This window comes from Macrobrachium rosenbergii, chromosome 48 (assembly GCF_040412425.1).
Source record: "Macrobrachium rosenbergii isolate ZJJX-2024 chromosome 48, ASM4041242v1, whole genome shotgun sequence".
Classification (NCBI taxonomy): domain Eukaryota; kingdom Metazoa; phylum Arthropoda; class Malacostraca; order Decapoda; family Palaemonidae; genus Macrobrachium; species Macrobrachium rosenbergii.
In genome coordinates, this window is record NC_089788.1 from 17,239,664 (window position 1) to 17,254,338 (window position 14,675).

General features: G+C 32.8%; 1 protein-coding gene and 1 long non-coding RNA gene across 2 annotated transcripts in view; both read right to left on the minus strand.

The window, feature by feature from the left end:
- LOC136831289 (uncharacterized) overlaps nt 1-14,675 on the minus strand; it is a 240,168-nt gene that overhangs the window by 130,595 nt on the left and 94,898 nt on the right. The window lies entirely within an intron of this gene.
- The window catches only part of LOC136831642 (uncharacterized), a 67,945-nt gene that overhangs the window by 5,643 nt on the left and 47,627 nt on the right, over nt 1-14,675 (minus strand). Inside the window, exon 2 of the mRNA XM_067092272.1 lies at nt 10,711-10,826. Coding sequence (XP_066948373.1) covers nt 10,711-10,826 — 116 coding nt within the window. The remainder of the gene's footprint in view (nt 1-10,710; nt 10,827-14,675) is intronic.

The following is a 14,675-nucleotide window of genomic DNA, read 5'->3' on the forward strand; positions in this document are numbered from 1 at the left end:
CTAGAAGAGTATACGTTGATTAAGTCAATTTGTTGTTGCTTTTGTAATTCCAAAAATACCTAGGTTAGGATAACAACACAGTTTTAAATCTCGAATGCCTCGTGTCCGAATGTTATGGAAGAACGTTAAAATTTTTCAAATATTCTTGAAGGTTAAAAACTGGCGATCTTTGGCTAAACTTCTTTGAAGTTTCAAAATCAGCAATAGGTTTCAAAATCTTGGTTTGACCTCTGATTTTTGAATAATACATGAGGAGAATAGGTCTTTTATTAACAGTAACAAGAACAGGCTATTTTCAGAACATTCAAATATAATCTAAACATATCCTTTATGTCCTGTTAACTGTGTCTAACTTTTCTGCTAAAATACCGTGTGTGAATAAAACTTTACCTGGAGGTATTAATTGATGACAAATTTGTTTTTGACAGTAACAAGAACGGCAAAAGAACAAGAATTATAAACTTAGTATTCATAATGGAAGTTTAATATGTAAGAGATACGCAGTAAATAGGATAAACAGAGGGACGCTTCAGTAATGTTAAAAGTTAAATGAGACATATATCATTAGGCAAAATGAAAAAAAATGTTACGAATGTTAAGATAAATGTGAAATGATAATAAAAGAGTAAACTTATCTAACCACTTTTGTAAGAAAATAGTCAGAAGATAAAGAGTCAATTTCTGGATCTTAATTTTTCAATGTCGGAAAAAAAATGAAAAATTTTTCATTTTCAGTTATGACTGGTTTCAAAACTTGATTGATTTTTAAACAATGAGTTAGAATAGCTTTCAAACAGTACAAAACAGGCTATTTGTAAAACATTCAAATAATCTCTTAAACTTATCCTTTATTTCATCTAACTTTTCTGAAACAGATGAATAAAACCCTGAGTTCGATGATGGCAAATCCTTTGAGCAACGAGACCCAAAAAGAACAAGATAGGTCACTACCTGGTTCTCCATGGTAAGAGCTTGTCCAATGGTTCAGTTTTGCAGTAATGTTACACTACGACATATGTATGTGACTGGTAAAAAGAAAAAATGTTACTGGTGTTAAGATAGTGAGTGATAATAAAAGCATAATCACATGGAACCACTTTTGCGTTAGATGGACGTAAATTTCGTTCTTCGTTCGTAATATCGGTTGAATTTTCATTTTCAGGTGTGACTGTTTATCTATAAATTTTGGTTAACCACAAACCTCTTATCGTCTTGTAATTACCACAATAACCTTTTCACGATTTCATCGGGAAACAGATGAAAAACCCAGTTCCGTGGTCCAGAATCAGAACCCAAAACGAAAGTAAAAGCATAGCGATGTAAGTGGTGCTTTACTCTTACTACCGTGCATGGGTGGAAGAGAAAGTATTATTCAGCTATGCTCGAATTTCACAAAACAAAAGAGGAATACATGCTAACGGCGAATTAATTGGTACTACAGGCATTGGTACAGTACACGTGAGCGAACGGTGAAAAGTGTTTTAGGATCGCTTTAGGTTTGGTTATAGCCGCCACTTCCAGTCGAACAAGACCTATAATATAACAACCATTCTTTGGTTACATGTGGGAGAACTGACTGCTGTTGCGAGATAAGAACTAGACAAAAGTGAGTCAGCATCAGATTCTCTCTTTGATAATATAGACTAAGGAAAACAAAAATTTAATGTGGTAAAACAAGTTACTCTCTCTTTGATAATATAGACTAAAGAAAAAAAAATTTAATGTGGTAAAACAAGTTTCAGATATTAATGGGAAGTTTGGACGCGATTTCCGGGTGACGTTCTGGAATTAGGCTTCAGTCTGGATCCTTGTTTTATTATTGGTATATCGAGGTATTACGACATCGTTGGAAAATAACAAAATGAGTCATTCTAATGCTAAACCGCCATAAAGCTCTGCATTGTTGCTGTATTTATATTAAGTATAGCTTACTTAATACAACACTAATAACCGGCATAAAAATCTGTCATCCTGCCTTGACCTAGAACGGTATCATTCGCTTGGTTTGCGGGTTAGTTTGAAGGGGTCCCCCAGATGGCCTAACTATAGTGATTCGAACTGATGCGAACAAGAAAAATATGAATGAAATTCGCGAATGTGTACTGCAAAGATAAAGACTACACACATACACACATATACAGTGTATATATATAATTATATATATATATATATATATATATATATATATATATATATATATATATGAGTGTGTGTGTGTGTGTGTGTGTGTGTGTGTGTGTGAACTTGGTACCTTTCATTAAACCCATCATATTTTGAGACATGAATGCAGTGTTTAGTATGTTAGTCACTTTTATTACAAAGTGGAAGCCTTTGTACCGTCTAGAGATCCTAGAGTGGAAACATGACTGGACATAGAATTTAAATATGTTGCTTCGTCCTAATTCATAACTTGGAGCTTTTTGTTTTAAGTGGAAAGGACGATATAAATGACAATTTTTTTGCGTTGATAATTGTTATTTTTATTTTTTTACCTCTATCTACCGAGCTATATTTTTCATCTGACTATGTCTAACTGTAGGTTTTCATATGAGCTCTTTAAGAAGGAACATCATTGTTACACAGAACCTGCTAAGCAAATAAATAGTAAAGTCCATTATGCATTGAAGATAGACTGGCTATAGTAAAAAACAACACACCACAAATAAAAGACCTACTCGGAAGTTTCTGTATTTTTCTTGAATAATGCAACGAACGTTAACTTTCAGTAAATTCTAGTAACCCCATTTCCTCAATTCCGTATCAAATTTCCTATAATGTTTTTTAATTCATTTTCTCCGCTTTAATTTTATAGGTCAGAGGAAAACGTTACTGATGACGCTTTTCAGAGGACAAGTTATTGTTATTTCACACCTGTACAGTATATAAGTTCTGTATGTTTTGTTTATCCCAGGCCATAAGGCAGTTGGTTTCGGAGATGGTTAAATAGGCGTCTTTATCAGCTGACGTTTAAAAATTTTCGCTCATATGAGAGTCCGATATTTTAACTATCAAAACACAAAAGGTTTGCCATTTAGTCATGAAGCAAGACGTCATCTGATGTTTGAAAATTTTTTATTTTTCGATAAAATAGTGGGTGACTTTAACAAGCAGAGCCTAGGCCTCCCTAATTGCAGTCAGGCTATGAGGTCAGGCAGAGTCCCTCAGAATTCCCCTTTTCTATAGGGTTGAACTAATCAGCATTTTTGTGGTCAACAGTGTGGAAGGCAGGTCTCCAAGTTTATTAATGCTGGCTATTATTGCAAATAATAACCATAAGTAGGTCTTGAATACCAGCAAAACGCATAAATGTACTTTGTTTCTTTGCGTGTATTTACCGGCAGATACCACACACATTTGAAACTTAGTATATATGTATCATCTTTATCAGAATGTAAATTGTACTTGATTTCTCTGGTGGCTTTAAACTTCGATTGTCCTCTCTTATAAGTTCCTCATATTTAAGGATAGGCCTACTCTACTCTAATTACGCAGCATGGAGTCTATAAAAATTTTGAAATCATTCAAGTAACTTGGATGTCACTGAATGATGTTGCGCGTATTGCAGTTGCATCCCTAACTTTATTGAATTTCTGTTGTTTAGATTTCTTCCGTATTTTGTACTCACTAAAAGGAAGGTGAAACACTGACTCTTTTCTCATAACTTTTGCAGCGTCATATGATCACCACACTGCGGTTGCCTTCATTTCTTGTTTCACTCAAAGGAAACCAGGTCTAGACAGATTCTCGTTCAGAGAAAGTTCTAATTTCTAAATTCATTTATTCAATTTGAATTCGGTAATGGCTTCGTCGCAGCCATTAAAACGGCTGAAGCTACAATTCCACTGCCACGAATACTATGGAACGTGCAGTAGACTCTTTCACTAATATGAAAGGAATTGGTGGAATATATAAGCTCATTTCCGTCTTTTCTTTCCAATCTTTTCCCAGTGTGGAATTGAAACGGCGCTCGGCCAGACCTTGGAAAATCTTTTATGGGATCAAGGAAGCGTGTAATGCTGGCCGTAATGATATTGATAAAATATGACAACTATTTTTCCGTCGTAAAAGTACCAGTCTTAACAACAGAAGAGCGTTACAAAGACAGACTTATAATTTATCAGAATAAAGAAATATATGATACCAAAAGCCGTCATTTGATACATAATGCTCTCACCGAAAAAAGAATCACGTGTCATTTGAAAGATAATTTTGACAATTTTAAAATGCACTTTATTTATTACAATACCTGTTAGGTGAATCTTGAAATATTTACGATGAGCTATGAATCATTAACACAACTTCAAATCAATAAGATCAATAACACTTAATTTAGTTAATGATAATCAAATCAAAGAAATGAACAGAAATCAAAATAAAAATGAACACTAACATATGTAAAATTTTGTGAACACGCGTTTAAATCGAAATTAAAGTGGATTAGTTATTATTTGTTATAGTTATGTTACGATTAATTAGAATGTCTACAAAATCTTGTTTTCATGGCTCTTCCGCAACGTTGTAATCTTCCTTTACTACCAGCATTAAAAATATAACCTCTTCTTTTACCGGCACTCAAACAAACTGATGAAATTTGTTTGAGTATCACGCTTATTTTTGAAGAAAAATTACACGAATTCGTAAAGTATCGTTTTGTGTTAAAACTATTTTTGCAACTTATTCTTTCATTTCGCATAACTGTAGATTTGACATCTTGGTAAAAATGACTATTTTATACCATTTTAGTTTGACATTTTAACTGATATTGATTGTAAAAAAAAACAACAATTTTACCGTCGTCCTGTTGATATCAAAAAGGTTTGAAAACCGGTAAGCTATTAAAAGACAGATTTCTACTTTAGTCAAAATAGCCTAGAAAAATTCAAGAGTTTCCTTTTACCACTGAGATATTAACAACTAAAAAAAAAAAAAGTAGTTCCCATACCGTCACAGTTATGACAGCTAACCAGTGATCAATTTCAAAATGTCTTAAGTCACCGGTCTCTGATGATAAACATACAAACTCTAAAGGGACGAACGATGAGCTCGAAAATCATTCGTACACCTATGTTGTGGGTAAATACAGATTACTCGTTGTAATTTAAATAAAGATAGATAAAAAAGAAATGATATTGACGACCAGAATGATTCTAAAATGTAAAATTAATCCGAACAGCAACAGATGTTGATATAAAAATGAAAAATAAAATTTTTAAAAAGAAAAAACCGGATTAAAATGCATTAAAAAGTTTGAAATAATTTTTTTAAACACACCAGGTCTTTTCTTACAATTAATCATGTCTACAAAATAAAAGCGTATATATATAAACATGGAAGGAATGCTTTATAGAAATATACATTTTAATTTTATACTTTTTAGTTTTGATAGAAATTGTAACCGATTTATGATTGTAACAAAAAAATTTAAATATCCTGTCAGATAAAGAAGGTAAAACTAAAGTTTCATACAAATCCAGACTACTGGGAGGGGTCACTTTAAAGTCACTCAGACATCATTACAGCCTTACCAGCATTCTTCTTCTTGTATTGTCACGTGCTTGAGCAACCATGCATTTCAAGTCCATCGGACGAAGGAACAGGCCGACAATTGAGTTGAAGATTTGATTTGGCTTTGACAGACAGACAGATCTGAAGTTCAGTTTAAATAAACTGCCCTGTAATAAAAACAAAACAGAATCAAACCTTCTATTAATGTTTCAAACGAAAATTAATCCGAAACAACAACGCCCTTTCTTCCCAGGATCTGAGAAGAGAAAAACGGATATAAATGAATTAAATAAGTTTGATTTATCTCTAGTAGTATGTTTTTTACAAGGTGCTCTCTCTGGCTTTGTTTTGTGTCTATTTAGTCTGTAACATCCATTTGCTTTTTAAGCAAACCTATCCGTTGATTATATATATAATCCCGGGATGTATATATATATAATATGTCTGCCTCTTTGATAGTCGGCTGCGGGTTTGAACCCGCGCCATAAATTAAATTAGTCCGAACTCTCTAATAATGACTTTAAAAGTTCTCAGGCATCATTACAGCCTTATCAGCATTCAAGTGATAAAATGAAACTTGTGATAGTCTCCACCACCTCCGCTCTCTCTCTCTCTCTGACTACATTGAGTTCTTAAAATTATGTATATATATTACATATATATTGATATATATATATATATATATATATATATATATATATATATATATATATATATATATATATATATATATATATATATATATATATATATATATATGTATATATATATAATATATATATACATGTATGTATATATATATACACTGTATATATTATGTGTGTAGGGGTGCTCGCGCGTGGGCGTCTATATGCCAGTAGAATCCCAATTTTCTGTCAGCAAGTAAAAAAAATAAATACCAAATGACGAAGTTTTTAGGCTAAAACACTATTTTAGACTATGTCATTTCAGTTATTATCACTGCTATTATTATTTTTAAAGACCGTAAATTCTCGGTAAGAATCGTTTTGCTAATATAATAAATAATACCAAGAAGATTGTGTGTCTAAAAGAAAAATAATCCATTAAAATATTCTCTGCCTTACCGTTGACCGTGGGAAGGTCTAGGTCGTAGGTCTAGGTCGTTAAACTAAACTTGAATGGTTCAAGTCAGACATTGGAAGAAGGTTCAACACACAAATCGCGTTGTGTAAGAGCGTTCATTTTTCATTTTCATTTATAAATGTTGATCAGGGTTCTAACCAAAGCAGACAGCTTTTTGCCCTGATAAAAATATTTTCATTTCGTTTGTTGGAGTGCAAAAGTGGAAAAAACTGGAAAATATTGAGTACATAACCTTTCATGGCCATATCTTTTATTTTTAAAATGTTAGTAGTTCTAACGCAGTACTTGGCAAATTTAGTTGTTCAGTGAGAGAATTTTATACGCATCTTGTGTTGAGGGCCGTACCATTTACAATCATAGTCCCGTTAGCAATAAGTAAATGTCAGACATATACGGTAGCTAAAAAAAAACAAGGTGAATGCTTCACATAAGCAAAGTGTTCAGTGTCATATATTCTACTACCAACATACTAGTAGCAGGAAAGTAACAGTAGTTCACAGGGTGTTGTAGGTTCTCTCTTTAGATCTGATCAGTGCCAAGAGCATTAGGGCATTACGCAATAACTGATGAATACAATTAAGATTACATGAGTACCGTGAAATAAATATTCACTCATTTGATGATAATGAATAAATAAATATGTTCGTATCTATGCACACGACTTGTGATCCAGCTATTTTTTCAAGACACTATCTTACGCACACAGAAACGTAACGTTCTTCTCCGTAGAGCACATAATGCATGCAGATAGGGTTCTTGAGCAGAGGAGCAGCAAACATGCCTTGGTACATACAGTGTGGGGCTGTGAATTTTACAGACTATGTGAGATGTGAGACGAGGCAATCTGGACGAGGTTTTTGTATTACCCAACAGTAGTGTGAATCTTCCTCCCTTGAGACAGATGTCTCAAGACTTGTAAAATTTTAAATCTTCGATAAGGGTAGATCTAACTTCGCACACTTCATTCTTGTTTATATTGTTTTATATTTGTTTTTTTTTAACAATATGTTACAATTTAGACATGACTTTTATTGAAGTGTGAATACACCTTTCAAACTGATATAGTTTATTTGATTGTTATGACAATGATCTATCTATCTATCTTTCTATCTCTATCTATCTGTCTGTCTATCTATCTATTATTTCTATCTATCAAGAACGTAGGATTAAATTGTCCAGTACATATTTCCAAAACATGTTAGATGCACTTCCAGATAAACTTCAGGCCCAAATTGACTCACTCTCAGAAGGGTAAAAGTCATAACACAGCTCTCATTCTTTAGGCTGTAAACATGGTTTTGTTTTGAATCTCGTCGTTCTGAATGTAAGCATTAAATTAAGAGCGAATATTTCGTGACCCTTGATGTGTGCCCCATTCGTCATGATTTAGTATTTTTAAGATCATAATAAAGATATAGCAAATGAAACAGTCTGAAGTTTTCACTCAAGATTAATTCATAAAAATGAACAAAGTCATTCCACATACATCCTTTGATTTCATTGCTAATTTATGCATAATCAAATAACTATTGTTGATTAATACAAACTCAGTAACCAAAAAATCCTTCTTCATCGACTTAAAATCATGACATGTCATTCCTGAAGAAGCTAAGTAAAGGGACTATATGATAATATCCTGTAAAACCGTCTAAGCTATTAAGGCCTTCGTTAACCCCGTCTGGAGTGCAAAGTAAACCCTACTCTTCGAGGGCTGATTGAAACTCCGTATTTATCGTCCTCTCAATTCCGCACCGCAATAAAGCAGCCCAGGATTCCAGAATTACGGTTCCGAGGTTCGTGAAGAAACAGGGCGGGATTTAGGAGGTGAAGTTGGAGGATCGCTGCAAAGCAGATTTTGACTCGAGGTGGCTTTTCTCTCTTCATCTGAAAGGATAAAGCGACGTATTCCTCATCTTTTTCAACTTATAACTATTAGCAGATAAGAAGATTATCGCCGATTTTATTTTTTTTTTTTTAGATCGTTGCTCATATTATTATTATTATTATTATTATTATTATTATTATTATTATTATTATTATTATTATTATTATTGTTGTTGCTGTTGTGTTCCTGTTGCTACTGTTATCAAGAGTTGTAATCTGACTCTTTGCTTAACATCAAGGAACAGCAACTAGTCCTACCCCTCCAGCGTTCGTCAGCATTAACTATATGGATCAAAATTTCTGACTATTGAAAGTAATAACTATTTAGACCTTTCTCGTTAATTATTGTAATAGCAACAAACTCTCTCTCAGTAAAATAATGCTTTTCTGATTTATTAATAAAATACAGAGATCAGTAATTTGGAAGTTAAGTTTTATTTAGTCGTGAAAAATGTGAAATTTGAGAAAACAGAAGTTTGATATGACGTCTTGATTTTTCCCTTGTGGGGCCAGGCACCTTTATTCACCTGTCAGTATAATATAGTAATATTACCACTCCATGAAAGCGATATTTGCATAGATAGCAACGACAACATCAGTAAGGATGGCAGCTTTCATTGCAAATTATTACGCAAGCTGCAAAATGAGCCAAGGGCCTTGTCTTCCGTGCAATTGGAATTGATATCATGAAATTTGAGAACTTATACCAAATATACACTACGAATCTCTGTGATTAACCAAAGATTTATGAGTAATAAGAGAAGTTTAGGCATAGAGGTATCCCTTTTTTGGTAGCGGTTTCTGTTGTTTGAATGTATTCGTTTTGAATTTTTACCATAATACGCAGCTCTATTGAATTAAAATGTATAAAAACAAATTAATTTTTATCTTTAAAGTTCGACGTTTATGTGCAGTTTGAATGGAATAATTTTTTTCTTGCAGTACGATATTTATAAACAACGAGCGATTTCACTTTTGTCCTAAAGCTTCTTTCAAAGGATGGAGGAACCATTACATATGCCGACTAAAAAGGTGGAAGAATTGTATTAATTGAAATAGAAGGCATAAAAAATGTCTGCAGTTTTATCAATGTATCTATGATATCAAAAAGTTAAGAAAGCAAAAAGTCTTTTGTATTGGTAATATATAGAGTGTGTTGAAGGAAAGGATATTTTAAAAGTAATCCTATTAAATTGCAAGGCGCTAACATTGAATTTTTTCTCACGCTTTGATTTTGGTTCTCCAGATATTCATCTTTCGCATTATAATGTACTATATATATATATATATATATATATATATATATATATATATATATATATATATATATATATATATATATATATATATATATATATATATATATATATATATATATCTATATATATATATATATATATATATATATATATTTATTAGATATATATATGTATATAATACATGTAGTATACACACACACACACACACACACATATATATATATATATATATATATATATATATATATATATATATATATATATATATATATATATATATATATATATATATATATATATATATATATATATATATATAATGAAATCGATATTAAGTGATACTTGTGGCTTAATATTTGAAAATATACAAATGCAAAAATTCGTGACAAAACTTCATATATATATATATATATATATATATATATATATATATATATATATATATATATATATATATATATATATATATATATATACATATATACTGTATATATACAGTATATATATATATATATATATATATATATATATATATTATATATACATATATGTAATTGTAATAGCCACAATGCCCTCTTAACTTCTAAGGTCGGCAACGCGACCTCCTTGTGATTATGGTGACACGGGTTCGTTTCCCGCGACCGGACATCCAAGCCACTTCAATTTCTTGCACTTGGATATTTACGGCTTTGTAGTGACAAGCATATCCAAAAAAGCACGAAGAATTCGAGAAGTTAAGAGGGCATTGTGGCTATTACAATTACATATGTATCTGGTAAAAGTGACCAGTAGATTCTACCTATACTGTACATATATATAATATATATATATATATATATATGTGTGTAGTATGTATGTATTTTTGCAGCACTGTTTCTCCTAACCAATGAGTTGTGTTCAAAAGAAGCGCAATGATCATTGCCACATTCATACTTCAACTACTGAATTGTGGACCAACCCAATGTGCAGAAAACTTCCAAAGAAGCACTATATGCCTCAACGACCTTCGCAGAAGGCTCATCAGTAGTGTGATAACGCTTATATTTAGTATATTCTTGCTGCGAGAGAAAATGCCTGGAAAATGAAGAAATTAGAAATTCAGAGAAGGTAAAGATTATTGATATGATAAATGAGTCAAGATTGAGATGGCACTGACGTATGGTAAGGATGAGTGAGGAGAAAGTTGTGAAGGGGGCCTGGGTGGGACCTGTTGGGGGAGAAGATTGAAAGGGAGGCAGATGATTAGATGGCGTGAGAAAGTGAAGAAGGATTTGAACAACAAGAGTCTCGAAGGGGAAGAAGCTTTCGATAGAAATGGTTGGAGAAGACACATCAGGGCAACCGACCCCTTAGCTTAGGGATGGCGCTTGGGATGAAGATAGACGTTAGTATTTAGGAAATTTATTGAAGAGACGAAAGAATTTTTTAAAGAGACGAGAGGATTTTTTCACAATAAAAATTTCCAAAGCCGAATGATATGTTGTTTTCCGAACACGTAAAGTGGATAAATTTCCCATTTGTTCAGTATTATCGACATTACAGCTTTAATTAATGTTCTAATTAATGTTCCCTTTTTATCTTCTTTAGTAAACAGCTAACACCACTTTGTCCAAATCTTCAAGTTTTCCTTTGAGTAATTTATGATGCAATATAAAATCTATTAACTACATAATCGTGTTCATATTCGTTAATATTTGTCTCAGTAATCATTTGCCTCATTAGCTGATCGTTCAGCTTTTCATTTAAAGTAATTACTAAATTATCACCTCTCTTTGTTACTTTCTGTTCATCTTCCGTTTTCGCTTTGTATTGCTTCCTCTCGTTAATATTATTCTTTGTTTCTTCGTTTGGGTTTCTTTCTGTGGTAGTTTTCTTTTATGATCCACTTTCAGCTTTCGGGGTTTTAATTCCCCCAAGTGATTTGATCCTTTTAGCGATTTTTACATTTTGTTCACTATTCTTAGTGTTACTCTCGTCTTCACTCTGTTCCTCTTTGGAGTTTTCCTTCTATTACTTGCTTTTGCTTTTTATTTTGATGTATCTTTGCACAAATATCTTATCTTGTATAATATCTGGGAATACAATCAAACCAAATCTCTCTTCTGTAATCATCGTTATTTTCATTACTAAATATACTGTATATATTCTGTGGAAGGTGTAGAATTGACTGAGGCTAATTTGCGTTAATTAGTTGTCAACTGACTTATATATCAACAATCAGCAGTTTCAATAGGTATCTCCTTTGATGACACGAGACACGAAATGTTCATCATGTGTCATATCTCCAAAAGTGAGTTGCATCAAAACCCTTTCAACGGAAAGGCAACGGAGTTCTCCTTAACGAAGGTGGACTTAAACACAAGTGCTGATCAGATAGAGCGACCTTTCCGAAACTCTTGTCTTTGTAGAGAAAAGGTGCCCATTCACAACAATACTTCTCTCGGCCTCAAGGGTGGCTGGAACCTACTGTAAAGAGAGAAGAGGAGAATGAGTTTATTTTTTCTACGTAAAGATGATATTGCAAATGAACCTTCTCTCCTTTCCTCTCCTTTCTGGTCAGTAGTTAAGGTTTTATTTGCATTGCAAGGGAGGTAATTTTTGTGTATTTACAGTGCGTATAAAAATCAATTTGCCTAGTGATTATACTTAAGAATATTGCCTATATATTTACCTTCATGAAAATGTTGCCTATATAATTACCTTCATGAAACTGTGCCAAATGTGAATATTTTATTACAGCAGGAAAAGAAAGAGGGTGTTTACTCAGAGTGAAAATAGACTGAGATAGACGAGAACCTAGACGCACCAAAATTTCATTCATTTTTTTTTTATCTGAGAACCATTAGTAAAGTAAACAAAATTTAATGGTATTTTCTTTTAAATGCAACACAAACTTATGCTGTCATGGTCCTTAAGAAAAGGATTTTTATCATTTCGTCTAATTTTCTGGTAGGGCAACCACACCCACCCTCTCTCTCTCTCTCTCTCTCTCTCTCAAGCGCCTTCCTATAAATATCCTCTCTCTAGCAGGATGAGTGACAGGCCCATCACCCAGACCTAATAGCCAGCTCGCCCCAATTTACACTTGCGATCTATTTTTCACATCAAAACTAAAGGATTACCGTAAGTTGGGATATTAAGAGATTTAAAGTTCTGAAAATTGAAAGTTTTGCTTATACATAATACGTGAGAGAAGGAAAGCATCAGGATCTGTGGAAAAAGTCCATGAAAGGAAAAATATAGACGCTTGAAGGGATTGCTAGGTCAACACTCCTTTATGGAAGTGAGGTTTGATGTCGATTCCAGGTCAGAAACACGGTAAAAACTATCGAAACAATTGTGTCCGTAGTTTATGAAGAGTGAGAAGGATTGAAAAGCCAAGAAAAACGGATAAAGATAAGGTTGAAAAGTTGGAATTGGTGGAAAAAGGGTTAGTGTTTGTAGGTGGTTTAGCCATGAGGAAAGAATAGGGAACGATAAGTAACTAAGAGTTTGTAATAATTAGGAATTTGAGAGATGACACTGTGCTCATTTTGGTCGATGCACTGCTGAAGGGCTCATTGTAGATGTTGTGTAGGTTTTTAATCACTTGACAACGACTGTTATCTTGTGTTTTGCGCCAACTGGCTATTGAGGGAATTGTTGGTATACATTGCACACATACACACACATACACATGTGTGTGTATACACACACATAATTTATATATATATATATATATATATATATATATATATATATATATATATATATATATATATATATATATATATATATATGTGTGTGTGTGTGTGTGTGTGTGGATCTAGGTATTTTGACTCCCAGAACCTTGATCCATGTAATTTCCCTCTCCTGGTATTTTGACTCCCAGTAAATTGAAACCCGGTTTCTTTAATACCCGGTAATTTGACACCCAAAAGAAACAAATCGCTTATTTAGGAAGTATGTTTTTTTTTTAAATAGCGTAGAGCCTTAGGGCAATTAACTTATTAAGGAAATAGAAATTACTTAATTTTATTAAGTTGAAGGCTTAGCTTACATTTTATTATTATTATATATTATTGTTTTTGTTGTTGTTGTTGTATTAAGCACGTCAGTAACATTGAGCAGTTGCATCCGATCTTCTGGCGTACAAAGACGTATTTTCTAACCATGTCTCGTACCATTCAGAGCACCCGTTGGCAGTTTCTTATAAACTATATGGTAGGTTCGGGTTCCAGTGCCCCAGTTGACGATTTAACTAAGCATATTTTACCTTTAGCTTCTGACAAAATTTTAGAATTAACAACATATGTGTGTTGAGCATTGTAAGCTTGTTTCTAACGGAAATTATTACCTTCAAAAGTTTGGAATGGCTATGAGCACTCCTCTGTCTCCAGGGCTTAGCAACCTATACATGGAATTTTTTGAAGTAAAAATATTGCTTGCTGTTTAGCCTAAAGGGGTTCATTGGTTTTCGATATGCTGGTTACATATGCTGTGTTTGGCTCGTATCCGAGAATTGGAACAGCTTTTTAAAAAGGTTAAATAAGTCATTATTTTCTATAAAATTCACCGTTGAATAAGAAAATAGTTCTATATTACCGTTTTCTTATGTTTTAGTACGTAAGAGGGATAGAAGCTTTGTGTTTGATGTTTACAGGAAACCTACCAACGTCTGTCCCTGTATCCTCTATTATTCGAATCACCATGTCAGTGTAAAACTCAGTTTACTGTACCATATTTTCAAGGACACAGAGGATATGCAGTCTGGAATTCCTAGACAGAATTTTGTAAAATTTATGACTTAGGAATTAGGTTAAAATACTCAAAGTTTTTAACTGACAGACCTTCGCAGAAAGCTAAAAACAGTGTTTATTCCAAGACGAATAAGGAATCTTTTAAGGGAGGAAAGACTGTAACACTCCCATATAATATAAATCT